The 17,976-nt window shown below is 44.0% G+C and overlaps 1 protein-coding gene across 1 annotated transcript; it reads left to right on the forward strand.

Moving 5' to 3' along the window:
* The first annotated feature begins 2,866 nt into the window (after positions 1 to 2,866).
* SMIM9 (small integral membrane protein 9) lies at positions 2,867 to 11,541 on the forward strand. Its single transcript, XM_047715172.1, has 4 exons — positions 2,867 to 2,963; positions 5,241 to 5,473; positions 6,645 to 6,774; positions 11,436 to 11,541. The coding sequence occupies exons 2-4, from the start codon at positions 5,332 to 5,334 to the stop codon at positions 11,461 to 11,463; spliced, it is 300 nt and encodes a 99-aa protein (XP_047571128.1). The 5' UTR covers positions 2,867 to 2,963; positions 5,241 to 5,331; the 3' UTR covers positions 11,464 to 11,541.
* The last annotated feature ends 6,435 nt before the right edge of the window (positions 11,542 to 17,976 follow it).

Consider the following 17,976-nt stretch of genomic DNA (forward strand, 5'->3'; position numbering starts at 1 on the left):
CTGGGATCGAGTCCCGAATCGGGCTTTCTGCTCAGCAGGGAGCCTGCTTCCTCCTCTCTCTCTGTCTGACTCTCTGCCTACTTGTGATTTCTCTCTGTCAAATAAATAAATAAAATCTTAAAAAAAAAAAGAAACAAAATTTGACCCCTTCCTTGCTCTATATGAAAATGAAGTCAGTTTTAGGTTAATTAAACCTCTGTGACCAGCAAAAAATGAAACTTCTAAGAGGGTCATAGATAAGTTTCTTTTTTTTTTTTTCAAAGATTTTATTTATTTATTTGACAGACAGAGATCACAAGCAGGCAGAGAGGCAGGCAGAGAGAGAGAGGAGGAAGCAGGGTCCCCGCTGAGCAGAGAGCCCGATGTGGGGCTCGATCCCAGGACCCTGAGATCATGACCTGAGCCGAAGGCAGAGGCTTTAACCCACTGAGCCACCCAGGCGCCCCCATAGATAAGTTTCTTAAACAGCATCCCCAAAAACCACTAACCATGAAGGAAAAGATTGATCAATGTGACCACATTTAAATTTGGAGCTTCTGTTCATTCACAGAGTGGGAGGAAATATTTGCAGTATGTGCAATTGACGAATGCATATGGAGCAGGTGGCACTCTCTTCTGCTGTTTATTTATTTCAGGAGATAATCTGGCATAATCTACTGAAGTCGGGCATGTAAATGCCCTATGATGATTCTTTCAGATAATGACCTAGGAGTAGAATTGCCACGTGAACCAGGAGACAGCTCCAAACTGGAAACTGGCCTTATTGCATATGTTTCCTAGTGGCTCTGTTTTTTTAAAGATTTTATTTATTTATTTGACAGAAAGAGAGAAAGCACACAAGCAGGGGGAGTGGCAGGCAGAGGGAAAGGGAGAAGTAGACTTCCCACTGAGCAGAGAGCCCGATGCGGGGCTTGATCCCAGGAAGCTGGGGACATGACCCGAGCAAAAGGCAGATGCTTAATGACTGAGCCACCCAGGCACCTCTTTAGTGGCTCATTTTATTTATCTTTTATTTTTTAAGATTTTATTTTATGTATTTGACAGAGAGAGAGAGATCACAAGTAGGCAGAGCAGCAGGCAGAGAGAGAGGGGAAAGCAGGCTCTCTCTACTGAGCAGAGAGCCCAATACGGTGCTCGATCCCAGGATCCTGCGATCATGACCCAAGCTGAAGGCAGAAGTTTAACCCACTGAGCCACCCAGGCATACCCAAGTGGCTCATTTTAATTGCTGTATGCTCTTCCATTATATAGTATATATCACAATTTATCCACTGTTTTTCTGATAGAATTCTAATACATCATTTATGTTGGTTCTTCTATGGAGGTGATCATCTTTTCTTAAAAATTAACTTGTAAGATGGGGTACCTCAGTGGCTCAGTCAGTTGAACATCCAGCTCTTGGTTTCAGCTCAGGTCATGGTCTCAGGGGTCATGGGATTAAGCCCCAGGTTGGGTTCTGCACTCGGTAGGGAGTCTGCTTGAGGATTCTCTCCCTCTGCCCCTCCCCCCACTCATTCACCCACATGCTCACTCTCTCTGTCTTTGTCTTTCTCTATAATAAATAAATAAATATTAAAAAAACATTAACTCAGGGGCGCCTGGGTGGCTCAGTGGGTTAAAGCCTCTGCTTTCAGCTCAGGTCATGATCTCAGGGTCCTGGGATCGAGCCCCGCATCGAGCTCTCTGCTCAGCGGGGAGCCTGCTCCCCACCGCCCGATGCCTGCCTCTCTGCCTACTTGTGATCTCTGTCAAATAAATAAATAAAATCTTTTAAAAAATGGTTTAAAAAAAACATTAACTCATGGGGCGCCTGAGTGGCTCAGTTGTTAAGTGTCTGCCTTCAGCTCAGGTCATGATCCCAGGGTGCTGGGATGGAGCTCCACATCAGGCTCCCTGCTCAGTGGGGATCCTGCTTCCTCTTCTCTCTCTGCCCTGCCCCGCTCATGCTCTTTCTCTCTGAAAATAAATAAATAAAATCTTTTAAAAACAAAACAAAACAAAAAAGCATTGACATGTAACAGTTCTCTGTGTGTTGAGGATCTTAACCTATTTGTCATATATGCTATGAAATGTATTACCTAATTTGTCATTCATCAGTTATATTTCTTTACAATATTTTGTTTTATGAAAGCTTTACATTTTATGCAATAAATTTATCATCAGTACTTTTTATTTATTTATTTATTTATTTATTTATTTATTTATTTATTTATTTATTTGACAGACAGAGATCACAAGTAGGCAGAGAGGCAGGCAGAGAGAGAAGAGGAAGCAGGCTCCCCACTGAGTGGAAAGCCCAATGCCGGGCTCGATCCCAGGACCCTGGGATCATGACCTGAGCCGAAGGCACAGGCTTTAACCCACTGAGCCACCCAGGCGCCCCTATCATCATTACTTTCAATTATGATTTGGGGTTTTATGACATGCTTAAAGTAGCTTTTTCCACACCAAGATTATAAAAACATTAACCCATATTTTATTCAAATATGTACATGGTTTTATTTTTGTTTAGTCCTTGATCTATCTAGAAGTTATTGGTTTTTGTGTGTAGGGTCTTTCCTTCCATGCATCCAAATGAATAGTCCATCATCATATTAAACCATCTCTCTTTTCCCCACTAATATGAAATGTCATTTTGATCATTCAAGTCATGTGTACACTGTTGTAAGGTACAGTAGACACCACAGGGCAAATAAAATACCTGAGAATTCTTCGAGCCTAAAAGGAAACACAGATGTTTGTACATAGGCAGTAAAAGATGCTCTGTGTTTAGCTGTCAGAGAGAGGTGGGGGGAGGGTCGTATGCATAGATGATGTCATAAGGAGCAGTGGAGTTCTAGTTGGAATTTTAGAGACTTTAGGGGGAGACTCTGACCAGTGTCTTCCGCAGACCACTGCACTCTGAAGACTGAAGCCTAATTCACTGAATTCTTTGATTCCCTTGTCCCTAAGTCAATTTTCAGGTAAGCAGCTTCCCACTTGACATGGGTCTCTTTAAGTCCTGTCAAACAGTAGATGAATGTGTTAGTTATAAATGTCTTAAGTAATAGAAAGTCCAAAATAGGGGGCACATTGGTGGCTCAATTGGTGAAGTGTTTGCCTTCAGCTAAGGTCATGATCCTGGAGTCCTGGGTTCGAGCCCTGGGATCGAGCCCCGTGTCCAGCTCCCTGCTTGGCGGAGAGTCTGCTTCTCCCTCTGTCTCTCACCCTGCTTGTTCTCTCAATCTCTCTCTCAAATAAATAAATAAAATCCTTAAAAAAAGAGAGTCCAAATTAGAATGGCTCAAATAGGGGTTATTTTTCTCATACCAAGAAGCCTAGAGGTGGGCAGATGGAGGTGTTTGTTTAGTAACTTGAAACTGTCAGAGCCAAAATAGATGTCATTATCTTGGCCTTTCCTTCACATACATTGCCTGGTGGTCACAGATGGCTGCTCCAACCTCAGGTAATCCTTAAACAATGTTCAAGGAGCAAAAAGAGAAAATGGCAAAAAGTCTTCCCAGATGCTACCCAACAGATTTCTGCTAGTCTTCATTGTCCAGAACTATGTTTTTATCTTTTCTTCTATTTTATTTTTTATCATGTTATGTTAGTCACCATAGAGTACATCATGAGTTTTTGATGCAGTGTTCCAAGACTCATTGTTTAAGTATAACACCCAGTGCTCCATGCAGATCATCCGTGCCCTCCCTAATACCCACCACCAGGCTCTCCCAACCCCCCAACCCCTCCCCTGCAAAACCCTCAGTTTGTTTCTCAGAGTCCACAGTCTCTCATGGTTCATCTCCCCCTCTGTGTTCCCCCAACTCACTTCTCTCCATCTCCCCATGTCCTCCGTGTTATTCCTTGTGCTCCACAAGTAAGCAAAACCATATGATAATTGACTCTCTCTGCTTGACTTATTTCACTCAGCATAATCTCCTCCAGTCCCGTCCATGTTGCTACAAAAGTTGGGTATTCATCCTTTCTGATGGAGGCATCATACTCCATAGTGTATATGGACCACATCTTCCTTATCCATTCGTCCGTCGAAGGGCATATTGGTTCTTTCCACAGTTTGGCGACTGTGGCCATTGCTGCTATGAACATTGGGGTACAGATGGCCCTTCTTTTCACTACATCTGTGTCTTTGGGGTAAATACCCAGTAGTGCAATTGCAGGGTCAATAGGGTATCTCTATTTGTAATTTCTTAAGGAATCTCCACACTGTTTTCCAAAGTGGCTGTGCCAACTTGCATTCCCACCAACAGTGTAAGAGGTTTCCCCTTTCTCCACATCCTCTCCAACACATGTTGTTTCCTGTCTTGTTAATTTTGGCCATTCTAACTGGTGTCAGGTGGTATTTCAATGTGGTTTCGATTTGAATCTCCCTTGGCTAATGATATTGAGCATTTTTTCATGTGTCTGTTAGCCATTTGTATGTCTTCTTTGGAGAAGTGTCTGTTCATGTCTTCTGCCCATTTTTTGATGTTATTGTTTGTTTTTTGGGTGTTGAGTTTGAGGAGTTCTTTACAGATCTTGTATATCAGCCCTTTGTAGTGTCATTTATAAATGTCTTCTCCCATTCTGTGGGTGGCCTCTTTGTTTTGTTGATTATTTCCTTTGCTGTGAAGAAGCTTTTGATCTTGATGAAGTCCCAAAAGTTCATTTTCGCTTTTGTTTCCTTTGCCTTTGGAGACATGTCTTGAAAGAGGTTGCTGCCTGTGCTCTCCCCTAGGATTTTGACGGCTTCCTGTCTCATGTTGAGGTCTTTCATCCATTTAGAGTTCATCTTTGTGTGTGGTGTAGGAGAATGGTCCAGTTGCATTCTTCTGTATATAGGTGTCCAGTTTCTCAGCACCATTTATTGGAGAGACTATCTTTTTTTTCCATTGGATAGTCATTCCTGATTTGTCAAAGATTGGTTGACCATAGAATTAAGGCTCCATATCTGGGCTCTCTGTTCTGTTCCATTGGTCTATGTGTCTGTTTTCATGCCAGTCCATGCTGTCTTGGTGATCCCAAGCTTGAAATCGGGCAACATGATGCTCCCATAAGTGTCCAACTCCTAATATCAGCTCAGGTCATGATCTGAGGGTCGTGAGACAGAGCCTCAAGTTGGGCTCCGCACTCACTGTGGAGTCTGCTTGAGATCTCTCTCTCTCTCTCTCTCTCTCTTTCCCTCTCTCTATGCCCCTCCCCTGCTGCTCACTCTCTCTAAAAAAACAAAAACAAAACCCCACCATTTTCTAACTTTTCAGACAAAGCTGCTTTGGAAAGAGCCAAGGAAAAGGACATCTCCCCTTGACTGGATGAGCTAGGAGTACAGCTGAGTGACTCTACAGAGAATTCATGGAGCCCTGGAAGGTGCTGAACATTGCGTTTCTGATGAGTTCCTTGAGCTGTGTGTTGGTGGAGACTGCTGCTTCCTCGACACCACTTTCATCTGCTATTGGGATGCAAGACAAAGCAGGGTCAAAACCACGCTCAAGAGGTTTGTTTGCTGTTAGGATCAATGTTCCTATTATCTTTGTCAGACATAAGACTCAGGTCTCAGGTCAGGAAAAGCTGATTTTGTATTGGTGAAAAATAGTGTTCACAGGGGCTCCTGGATGCCTCAGGCAGTTACGTGGCTGACTCTTGATTTTGGCTCAGGTCATGATCTCAGGGTCCTGGGATCAAGCCCCTAATCGGGCTCCATGCTTGGTGGGGAGTCTGCTTGGGATTCTCTCTCTCTGCCTCTGCCCCTCCCCCCGCTCATGCTGTCTCTCATTCTCTCTCAAATAAATCAATAAAATCTTTATTTTTTAAAAGATTTTATTGATTTATTTGACAGAGTGAGAGAGTACAAGCAGGAGGAGGGGCCGAGGGAGAGGGAGAAGCAGGCTCTCCGCTGAGCAGGGATCCCCACATGGGCTCCATCCCAGGACCCCGGAATTGTGACCTGAGCCAAAGGCAGATGCTTCACCGTCTGAGCCCCCCAGGCATCCCAATAAATAAATCTTTAAAAACAGCCAAGAAAAGAAAAGAAAAGAAAAAAGAAAAATAGAGTTCATAGTAAAGCAGACTATTCTGGTTTGGTCAATTTAGATCAATAAGCCCTAACCCAGCAACTGCTTCACAGAAGGATGTGGAGTAGGAGTTCACAGATGGCCAAACCCAGAGACGCAGGTCTTCTGTGAGATATGACAAAGGCTCCCTGAGGACAAAGGGATAATTCCAGTTGTTGGGAGGAGAGGTTTCATACAAGGGGGCAAAGATGATATCCATCTGAGAGTACCTTTTTTTAATGCAAATCCCTTGAATGACTTAGAGGCATCACCACAAAGTAGTTAAGAATATAGGCTCTGGGGGTGCCTGGGTGGCTCAGTCGGTTGGGCATCTGCCTTTGGCTTGTGTCATGATCCCAGGGTCCTGAGATCCAGTCCCACATTGGGCTCCCTGCTTGGCGGGAAGCCTGCTTCTCTCTCCCTCTGCTGCTCCCCCTGCTTGTGCTCTCCCTCTCTGTGTCAGATAAATAAATTTAAAAAAAAAGAATATGGGCTCTGGGCAACTATAAAATCATGATATCTGGGAAAATGACTTGAACTTGGATCAGGGTTCCCATTACAGCCTTCTCATGTACTTGATCTCTCCTCATTGGACATTCGTGCTTTTTTCTGCAGAACACCACAGGTTCTGGCTTAGCAACTTCAGAGATTACTTGTGGGATCGCATCAGGAGCTCTGTGCCTCCAGCTGCTATTTTTGCTTTTCTTCCTGCCATAGCTGTCATGGGGGTCCTCTGCTGCCTCACGTAAGCTGCTGCGGGATGAGGAGAGGGAGGGAGAGGGGACCCTGAGGGAGAGACAGAACAATCAAGCTCCCCACCAGCCTATACATCTAGAATTAAGGGTAAGTTTTAAGGAATGTCATGGTTGTTTTATCCAGCCCACTCCATCCAGTAGCAACAACTTACAGGTGACATTCAATAACCAGTGTTTCTAACTGATTTTTTTTTTTTTTTACTAACTTCATTAACTCCTAACTATCTTTCCCTTTGGTTTAGGAATTATACATGGAAAATATACAATTAACTATGTTTTCCAGGGCCACAAATTCAAAATTTGCCACAATATTTATATAAATCATATGAAATCAAAGAGATCCTTGAAATAGTTAACAAAATAAAGATAGGTAGAAAAACCTTAATTTTATTAATCCAATCAGAATTTACTGAGAGATGACTACTTGCCTGTCTCTGTCCTGGTTGCTAGTGAGACAGAGGAATGAGACAACAGAAGAACTGTCTGGTGGGTCAGTGTTACAGTGGGAGACAGAGTCCGAGTGGGGAACCCATGGAAGTATGCTCAAGGGTTGTTTGAACTGCACAGCCTAATAAAACGACTGAGGGCAAAGATCAGCTAAGGGTGTGGCATCCCCACCTAAGACTCCTGATAATCTCAGATGATCATGGGACCAAGAACCTCATCTAGGAAACGACCTTGGGTATGGTTGCTGATACACAGAACTGGTCGGAGCCAAACAGATGTCAGGTAATTTTTGAGAGAAGCTTCTTACCTAAGAAACCATGAGCCAGAATTAAATGAGCCTTAAAACAGGACTTGGACCTCTGGTCTTCCATGAGAAGGATATAGGCCTTGAAGTTTCCTAGGATGGCATCTTCCAGGCCCAGAGAATAATGGCTGGGAAGAACCTCCCAGAAGGTGGGCAGCAGGCCACAGAGCTTCTCCTACAAAGTGGCTCGGGTCTAATCAGTATGTGTGCCCAGCAGGGCTACAGGAGCACTTACAGAGCAAATGGCTGCTGTGTGTCTCCCATATTCCTTTCTCCAAATGGGAATATTCGTGGTGGGTATACTCCTCCTGCTCCATCTTTGTACTGGGCGTGTGGAGAGCCGCAGATAACTTGTTTTACTTAATACATTACTCAAACCAAGAGCAGCTGCACCCAGATTGGAGAGAAGCAAGCCTCACCCAGGTACTCTGGACTTTGAGCTGGGTACAGTGATAAATGGGATTTTAGTCTCGTGATAAAGTCGTGCCACAAGTCCACCGTTGTGAGACAGGAGTGCTGTGTTCAGGGTTAGGGTTAACTGTCAGGGGCCAACACCTGTGGAGCGTAGGGACAGGAAGGGAAAGGTCATACTGCTTTGCAAGCCCAGCAAAGCCTTGGTTGACCCCATCAGAGCTGTCCCTGTTAGCCTGAAAAGGGTAAAAAAAAAATTTTTTTTTGAGAGAGAGCACACGAGAACAGGGGAGGGCAGGGCAGCAGGAGAGGGAGAGCAAGAGAAACTCAACCGGGCTCCACACCCGGCACGGAGCCCGATGCGGGGGCTCCATCCCAGGACCCTGAGCTCACGACCTGAGCCGAAATCGAGAATCAGACACTTCACCGACTGAGCCCCCCCAGGCGCCCCTGAAATGGCTGCCACTTTATAGAGGCTGGGTGTGGACGACACTCCCAGCAGCCAGAGAAATCAGGCTGCTCTCAAGGGGGAGCCTGAGCGGCGAGTGTCCTTGTGCCCTACAGGGTGGCTGTACCCCATGCAGGGCAGGAAAAATGAAGCCACGTTGCCCAACGAGAGAAGGCGGGACGCAAGTGGAGAGCTATCTGATTCCCAATCTCTCCTCGCTGTGACTCAAACTCCCGCCTCAGAAGCCTCAGGAGGACTTTGGGGGAGATAAAACCCACAACACGCCCAAGGAAAGACTTCCTTCTTTGAAGTCGATGCCTCAACCTGGGGAGAAGAGCAATGAAAGCCCTTGCTGGGGACAAGCAAGCTGGCTGGGGAAAGAAACACCAGTGAGGACAGTGAGGGCAAGAGGAAAGACAAGATGGAGTAAAACGAAAGAAGACATGGATAAAAAAATACAAAAGGAGATAGGGAAGACAGGATTTAGGAAAGCCAACACCATTAAATAGACTTAATTTATTTAAAAACCTTATTTAGTTATTAAAAATACCTTAGGGAGAGTGGTATTAAAGGGAAAACTGATAGATGCAGGGGGCACGAAATAACCACTTTGTAGAAGAGACCGAAATCGCACAACAGGAAAAGAACGCTTCGAGGTATAATTTTTTTTTTAAAGATTTTATTTATTTATTTGACAGAGAGAAATCACAAGTAGGCAGAGAGGCAGGCAGAGAGAGGAGGAAGCAGGCCCCCCGCTGAGCAGAAAGCCCGACGTGGGGCTTGAACCCAGGACCTGGGATCATGACCGGAGCCGAAGGCAGCAGCTTAACCCACTGAGCCACCCAGGCGCCCCTCGAGGTATAATTTTAAGTGTTACAGTAATAAAGGTGGGTTTGAGTCTATAGTCATAAATGGCACATAAAGTCCCAGGAAAAATTGGCAGTTGATACTGGGCACATAGCAGACTCTCAATAATACTGGATTTTTTTAAACGATTTTATTTTTAAGTAATCTGTACCCCCAATGTGGGGCTTGAAGTCACAACCCCGAGATCAGGAGTTGCATGTCCCACCAACTGAGCCAGCCTGGTGCCCCAATAATACTGATTTAAAAACACATTTCAGGGACGCCTGGGTGGCTCAGTTGGTTAAGCTGCTGCCTTCGGCTCGGGTCATGATCCCAGCGTCCTGGGATCGAGTCTCGAATCGGGCTCCTTGCTCGGCAGGGAGCCTGCTTCTCCCTCTGCCTCTGCCTGCCATTCTGTCTGCCTGTGCTCACTCTCTCTCCCTCTCTCTCTGACAAATAAATAAAATCTTAAAAAAAAATAAAAAAAAATAAAAACACATTTCAGTGGGGTGCCTGGATGGTTCAGTTGTGAAGCATCTGCCTTTGGCTCAGGTCATGATCCCGAGGTCCTGAGATCAAGTCCCGAATCCGGCTCCCTGCTCAGCCTCTGCCACTGTCCCTCCCCACTACTCGCGCTCTCTCTGTCTCAAATAAAGAGAATCATTTAAAAAAAAATACATTTCACTGTAAAGACTGGGAGGAGTTTCTCTGTGCCTCTTACCCTCTATCCGGGCTGATACAGCACTAGCTGCTTTGTTGCCTGAGGAAATCAACATGGAAGCCTTCATCTTCCAGGGTGCTGGTGGCGATCAGGGACGCTGACTGCAGCTAACAAGTATGCAAAGAAACGTGTATAAGGAGTTTTTAGTATGGTTTATAATAGTGAAAAAATACATAAAACTTACACGGTCACTGGCTGGTTAACGAAAGCACCGAATGTTCATACAATGAGTACTATATGGTCACCAAAAAGTTGTTGTAGAGGATAATTCCATGGAATCCTGTTCATGAAATACTGAGTGGGAAAACGCAGATTATAAGAGAGGATATACAACTGAAACTAATTTGTTATTAGAAACTAGAGTCACCTGGGTAGCTCAGTCTGCTAAGCATCAGACTGTTGATGTCAGTCTGGGTCTGCATCTCTGCGGGGTGAGCTCAAGCCCCATCTCCACTAGCATGGAGCCTACTTAAAAACAAACAAAAAAATTAATTAAAAAAAAAAACTATATGTAGGGGCGCCTGGGTGGCTCAGTGGGTTAAAGCCTCTGCCTTCGGCTCCGGTCATGATCCCAGGGTGCTGGGATCGAGTCCCACATCGGGCTCTCTGCTCAGCAGAGAGCCTGCTTCCTCCTCTCTCTCTGCCTGCCTCTCTGCCTACTTGTGATCTCTGTCTGTCAAATAAATAAATTTTTAAAAAGTTTAAAAAGCTTTTAGGGATCTAACCAAAGTATTAGACGTTGGTTATCTCCTTGTGGTGGTAAGTGGGTGACTGTAATTATTCTTACTATTGTCGTTATTGATTTTCATGTTGATTTTCATCTAACTGCATTTCCCAATCTTTTCAGAACAAACTGTGTTGTTTGGTTAGTAAGTTTTTTAGCAAATACTTGATTTTCCTAAAAGATGTGTTTATTTGAGAGAGAGTGCAAGTGGAGGGGCAGAGGGAAAGGGAGAGAGAGAATGTTCAAGCAGACTCTGAACATGGGGCCCAATGTGGGTCTCGATCCCACGACCCATGAGATCGTGACCTGAGCCAAAACCAAGAGTTAGACACTTAACTGACTGAGCCAGCCAGGTGTCCCCAAAAGATACTGTAAAAACAAAAGAAGAGGGGCACCTGGGTGGCTCAGCCAATGGACCATGTGACCCTTGATCTTGGGGTCATGAGTTCAAGCCCCATGTTGGGTGTACAAGATTGCTTAAAATAAATTTTAAAATATTAATCACTCAATAAAAACAGAAGAAAAGCGACCTAACCATAGTTCTACATCTACCTCCAATCCCAACAATACAATGCTAGAAACATTCATACTCTTATTTTCTCAAGTCACCAAAGCATTTTGTCTGAATGAAATTACGTGGTTCATATTAAGAGGAGATGTTGTCTAAAATCATTTGTTGGAAAAGGGAACTACAAAGTACCTCGATGCAATCCAGACCACTTAGTTCATCGATTTCGCTTCTTTTCCCAGTATTCTCGTAGGTGACCCAGGCCAGTGAAGTTCCGGAAGATTCAGCTGTGCAGAATACGCTATTTGCTTACAATGAGGAAGTACCCATGAATTAAAATTAAATTGTCTTCCATCTTAAACTATCTTTGCCTTTATTTTCACCTTTAAAACATGTAGTCGAAAAATGGGAATAGCCTTATTACTGTTTTGATTATAAGAGTATTATGTATTTATTACAAAAAAATTTTTACAAAATACTGAAAGAAGAAAAAGTACCTGTAATCCTAGTACACAATAATAAACATTGCTTTGTTTAAGATTTTATTTGTCAGAGAGAGAGAGCACAAGCCGGGGAGCAGTAGGCAGAGGGAGCAGCAGGCTCCCCATGGAGCAAGTTGAGAATATAGGGGAGCAGGGACAGGGGCTGGAGGCTAGTCGGGTGACAACTTCACTTGGACCCAGCGGGGAGCAGCCGATTCTGGAGTCATTGTGAAGGGAGAGCCTGGCAGGATCTGATTCTAAGTTGGATGAGTGTGGGGGAGAGCGAGACTTCAAGGATGCCTCGCAGGCCTGTGGCCTGAGCCAGTGAAGGGAGGGAGTCATCATTTACTGAGCTGAGGCAAACTACTGGAAGGTAGGAATTTGCTACATGGAAAATGCAAAGAGAAAGAAAGACCAAAATGCTATTCTAATTGATGCTGAGATGAGATCTAGGGAGCTGTGGGCCACAGCCACACCGCAGGCCAGAGGGGAACTTGGGTAAGACCGACAGGCTGCTGAGAGCATGATCAGACCCAAAGACCATGGGCTGCCCTAGAGGCCAATGGGGAACAAGTGGACAAAGTGAACAAATTCGTCGTCCCCCTCCCCCCACCCCACCGTCGCATCACCAGCCCCTCCTCGTCCCCAGGGCAAACCCTGTCCCATCATCTAACACCAGAGCCTTGCCTGTTTTTAAACTTTATAAAACCTCAGTCATATGTATGTGTTCTGTGGTTTTCTTTCTTTACTTGCTTTATGTTCTGAGATTCTCCCAGCTTGATACTTGGAAAGCATTCTCCTTATTCAGACCATCGAGTGTACAAGGACATTTCTACTGTTTCCGGGTTGGTTGGTTTGTTTTCTCTTCTCCATAAAGCTTCTATAGGCATTACTGCCTGTCTCACGCTGCACGCGACCGAGAGTTTCCCTACAGAATGTGCCCTGGAAGTGACTTGCTGGGTCAAGGGGTAAGTGCATGCCCCACCCCAAGGTCAGTGCTGGCTTCCCTCAAGTGACTACGTGGATTTGCACTCCTCCCACCAGGAGGGAGGAACGGTCCCAGTGTCCCGCCCGCTTGAGAACAGGAAACATCGTCGGTCTTTTCATTGCTTGCCCGTCTGGCCCATGAGAAATTACACCCTGTTGTTTTCTTTGTATTTCCCTGAAAACCCATGAGACCAAAGACCTTTTCATGTATTTGTGAATCATTTGTCTTTCTCTTCTATGAAATTCCTATGAATGAATTTTGCCCACTTTTCTAATGTGTAGTTTTATTCATTCTTCTGTAGGAATTCTTTACATATCCTATATGCCATTGTTTTGAACACTATTGATGTGGAAAATACCTTCTTCCAGTTCGAGGATTGCATTTTCACTCTTGATAAGATGTATTTTGAAGAAGGGACATACTTACTTTAAAGTGATCAAATTTGGCAATCACTTTCTTCTAAGAAATCCTTTTTTACCCCATTGTCATAAAAGAAGTCTCCTACATTGCCTTCTAGAAGCTTTGTGCTTTTACCTTTCACTTTTAAGTTCTTACACTATTCAAGCTAAGTTTTATATGGTGTGAGGTAGAGTCCAATTGTATTTTATTTTATTTATTTTTTAAGGTTTTATTTATTTGACAGAGAGAGAGAGAGAGAGAGCATGCACAAGCAGTGGGAGCATCAGGCAGAGGCAGAGTGAGAAGCGGGCTCCTCGTTGAGCACAGAGCTCCACGCAGGGCTTGATCCCAGGACCCCGGGATCATGACTTGAGCTGAAGACAGACGCTTAACCAACTGAGCCACCCAGGCGGCCCCAATTTCATTTTTTTAATATTGTGAGAAGCTATACTTTTCCATTCATGAACTTTGACCTGGAATTCTGTGCCTAAAGGCAGTTCTAGGAACTGAGAAAAACAGATAATTGCAATAAATTCCAAGAAGCAATAAATTCCAAGGAGCAAAGCCAGATTCTGAGCAATGAGCACCCTGAACTGGAATGGGCCACCTAGGAAAAGGCTGTGTGACCATCCCTTCTCTGAGCCCGCTGACTCTCTTGTCGGGTACTTTTCCACCCTGAGCTATGCCTCAATAACAACTTTAGCTAAATTTTGCTCAAGGGGTCATTCTCTCTGAAGGTCTTCTGAGAGCAGTAGTTTGGATAAAGTGTTTGCCTTCACTTCTAACCGGCCTCAGCTTCTATTTTGCTAAGATCCATTTCCAGTACGGCCAGTGCCACAGAATCCATAGGCCGGCTGATTCTTCCAAACCATGACCATGACTTCTCTCTATTTCTGAGCTCTTCTGTAGTGGATTCCAACAGAATGTTATAATTCTGTCTCCACAGTATATAGAGTCACATTTATTTCTAAGTATTTTATTGTTTTAGACGTTACACTGAATGGTATCTTTTAAAATTATATTCTCTGTGTGTTGTTGGTATGTAGAAATGTAGTCAATTTCGGTATTTAAAAAGCTATCAGGGGGGGCGCCTGGGTGGCTCAGTGGGTTAAGCCGCTGCCTTCGGCTCAGGTCATGATCTCAGGGTCCTGGGATCGAGCCCCGCATTGGGCTCTCTGCTCAGCAGGGAGCCTGCTTCCTCCTCTCTCTCTGCCTGCCTCTCTGCCTGCTTGTGATCTCTCTCTGTCAAATAAATAAATAAAATCTTTAAAAAAAAAAAAAAAAGCTATCAGGGGCACCTGGGTGGCTCAGTGGGTGAAGTGTCTGCCTTCGGCTCAGGTCATGATCCCAGGGTCCTAGGATCCAGCCCCGCATCATCGGGCTCTCTGCTCAGCAGGGAGTCTGCTTATCCCTCTGGGGTCTCCCTCTCTCTTTCTCTCTCTCAAATAAATAAATAAAATCTTTTTAAAAATAAAAAAAATAAAAATAAGATTATATTAATAGCCTTACACTTAGCGCTTTTTGTTTTTAATAAGTTATTGATAGATTTTTTTAGTTTACAAAGATAATACAATATCTGCTGATAGTGACAATTTTGTTTCTTCTTTACCAATCTTTGTACCTTTATAATAATTTTACTTTTACCTTACCTTATACAGGTGCTCACGCTCTCTCTTTCTGTCAAATAAATAAAATCTTTGAAAAAAATTGAATTATTTTTCATCTATTGAGATAATAGGATTTTCCCATTAATATGGGAAATGCAGTTAATTTGGATTAATGCATTTTCTTTTTTCTTTTTTTTATATTTTTTATTTATTTACTTGAGAGAGAGAGAGAGAGAGAGAGAGAGCATAAGCAGGGGGAGCAACCCAGGGGCTGGATCCCTGGACCCTGGGGCTGGGATCGTCACCTGAGCTGAAGGCACTTAATCCACTGAGCCACTCAGGAGCCCCCAAGTTTTCTTTTTTAAAAAAGATTTTATTTCTTTAGACAGAGAGAAGGGGGCGGGGCAGAAGGAGAGGGACTCTCTGGGAGAGAGAGCTCAGCCTCACTACCCTGAGAACATGGCTTGAGCCAAAATCAAGACTTGGACATCCAACCACTGAACCACCCAGGTGCCCCTGGATTAATAAATTTTCTAACGTTAAGCTAATCTTGAATTCAAATATCTGAAGGTTTTGGTCCAATTTGGTTATCTGTCGTTCTGCTGGATCTCACCCATGGTTCCTTGTATTTTGATTGTATGTAGTATTTTATTTTATTTTATTTTATTTTATTTTATTTTATTTTTTTATTTTACTATGAGCTGCAAGGGCCGAACTATGCTTATCAATTCTCAAGGGAGAATTTGTGTTGAGCCCTTTGTGGTAGACTCAGTTAGTCCTGCAGAAAATGGGTGAGTGCTTGCCAGGGGCTAAAGACCACAGGACTGGGCAGTGACTGAAATGATGGCTTCATTTGGAGTGACGACAGTGTTCTGGAATGACAGTGGCGATGACTGTACAGCTCTGTGATTATGCTATAAGTCACTGAATTGTTCACTTTTTTAAAAAAAGATTTTATTTTTATTTATTTATTTGCGAGAGAGGGAAGAAGACCATAAGCAGGAGAGAGGGGCAGAGGGTGAGGGAGAAGCAGGATCCCTGCTGAGCAAGGAGACTGACTGGGGACTTGATCCCAGGACCATGGGATCATGACCCGAGCCCAAGGCAGACGCTTCACCAACTGAGCCACCCAGGCCTCCCTGAATTGTTGACTCTAAGTGGGTGAATTTTATCTTGTCTTGGGCCAGCCCTCAGAGGAGGTCTGCTTCATGGGGAATTGGGAAAAAGGAAGAATGGTTTGGCTCAGAAGAAGCAAGGCCATGTGTTCTGCGGTTTCTCTACCTAGACTGTAGTTCTGAATACATTCTCTGCGCACAGAGGAAGGTCTGGAAACCTAATATTCCAAAGTGGGTAAGGTGGTTCCCTCTGCGTATTGGGAAGGGGTGAAGGAGGGATTTTTCTGTACTTTATATATTTGTGTATTTCTGATTTGTTTTCTTCTTAGTTGTTTGAGTATGCCACGGTTGATGGGCATTTGAGTTGTTCATAGGCTTTTGCTATGAACAAAACCATTTTCATGAGCATTGTTGTCCACGTTCTTTGTTGTACGTATTCAAGAATTTCTCTTGGATATATATACGTAGGAGTAGAATGGCTGGCTAGGAGGGTAGATGTGTGGACTCACATTGTCTCTCACAGTTGATATTTTAAGTCTTTTTAAATTTTGATAACTGGGTGGGTATATAGTAGTATTTCATTGTGGTCTTGATTTGCATTTCCCTGGTCACTAATGAACTTGAACATCTGTTCCTATGTTTATTTCTCCATATGTGAGATATTTAGCCATGGTTTTTTTTTTACCCATTTCTCTACCGGACTTTTAAAATTTAGTAATTTATAATCCTTTGTATATTTATAACAGGAATCCTTTGTCATTTGTGTATGCTCAGAATATTTTCTCCCAACACACGTGTGGTCTTTTTTGGTTTTGACTTTGTCTTTTGATAAGTAAGATTTCCTAATGTTAACAAAGCCAACTTTATCAATATTCCATATACTCAGTGGTTTTTCTGCATTATTTTATAAAGAAAACTTTTTCTTTTTTAAAAAAAGATTTTATTTATTTGACAGAGAGACAGCTAGAGGGGAAACAGAAGCAGGGGGAATGGGAGAGGGAGAAGCAGGCTCCCTGCTCAGCAAGGAGCCCGATGTGGGGCTTGATCCCAGGACCCTGGGATCATGACCTGAGCAGAAGGCAGACGCTTAAGGACTGAGCCACCCAGGTGCCCCAAGGAATCTTTTTCTATCTCCCAAAGTAAAAGTGGTGCATAAACAATGACTTTTGGAACACTGGAAAAAAAAGTTGTTTGCTGGTGTTTTCTTTCAAGAGCTTTTTGACATTTAAGTGTATTTTTGACATTTAAGTTCTTAATCCATCTGGAATAGATGGGGTTTGTTTTGTTTTTTTTTGTTTTTTGGTTTTTGTTTTTTTTGCATATGGCAGGGAAAGATTTCGTATTTTATCTCTTTCAAAATAAGCAAGCATTTTCCAGCTTCACTTAATGAAAGTCTTTGTAGAGTCACCTACCATCCCGGCTGTATCACGTAGCAGTTCTGCACCTGTACAGTGTGCTTCCGTGTTTTGTACTCTGTTCCACTGCTCACTTAACACGTCCCTGGGCCAGGGTCAGACTCTTCATTTTGACAGCTCTCGCTTCTTTCCTTTTCTGCTGTCTCTGTCTCTCTCAGCTTTCTACAGTGCCTTTGGGCTCATCGTGGGGGAGGGCGCCATCAGCCTCTTCTCCGAGAAAACAGGGTGATGCGGCCCTAAACTCTTGCCCTCGGACTTTTTCCTTTTGGCTATGAGTTCCTGAAAGGTCCCAAGATTATATGTGGAGGAACCAAGTGCTGATAACACTGTGAGGTTCCTAGCTCGCGGCAGAGGAGGCCAGGTTTTCATCACATGTGTGCGTGGGGACAGCTGGAGCCCTGCAAGCGCAGTAAGGGTTTGTTTTGTTCTGAAACCCTTCCCCCAACAGGACTCCTGCTTTACCAGCACCAAGGCATTAGGGTGCTAAGGAATGTAGGTTCCCTTGGCTTCCCCTGTTCCCTCAAATTTTTTGTGGCATTAGCAGTAGGAGGTGTGGCCCAAGACAAGGAGAAAGAGCTTGTTGTTGGGAGCAATCAGGCCTTTCATCACTGACTCGCAGAGAGCAACGTAAATCACAGGTACCTGCAGCCCAAAGAGCCTTAAAGGCATTTTCGCAACGTTTGGGGCCCGCAGAGATTTCTGGGTAAAGCCTGCGGTTGAAGGGCCGTCTTTCCTGCTGCCCCACGCAGTAGGCCTCGGGTGTGGGCCGAGCTGGGG

Source organism: Lutra lutra, chromosome X (genome assembly GCF_902655055.1).
Source record: "Lutra lutra chromosome X, mLutLut1.2, whole genome shotgun sequence".
In the NCBI taxonomy this organism is placed as follows: Eukaryota; Metazoa; Chordata; class Mammalia; order Carnivora; family Mustelidae; genus Lutra; species Lutra lutra.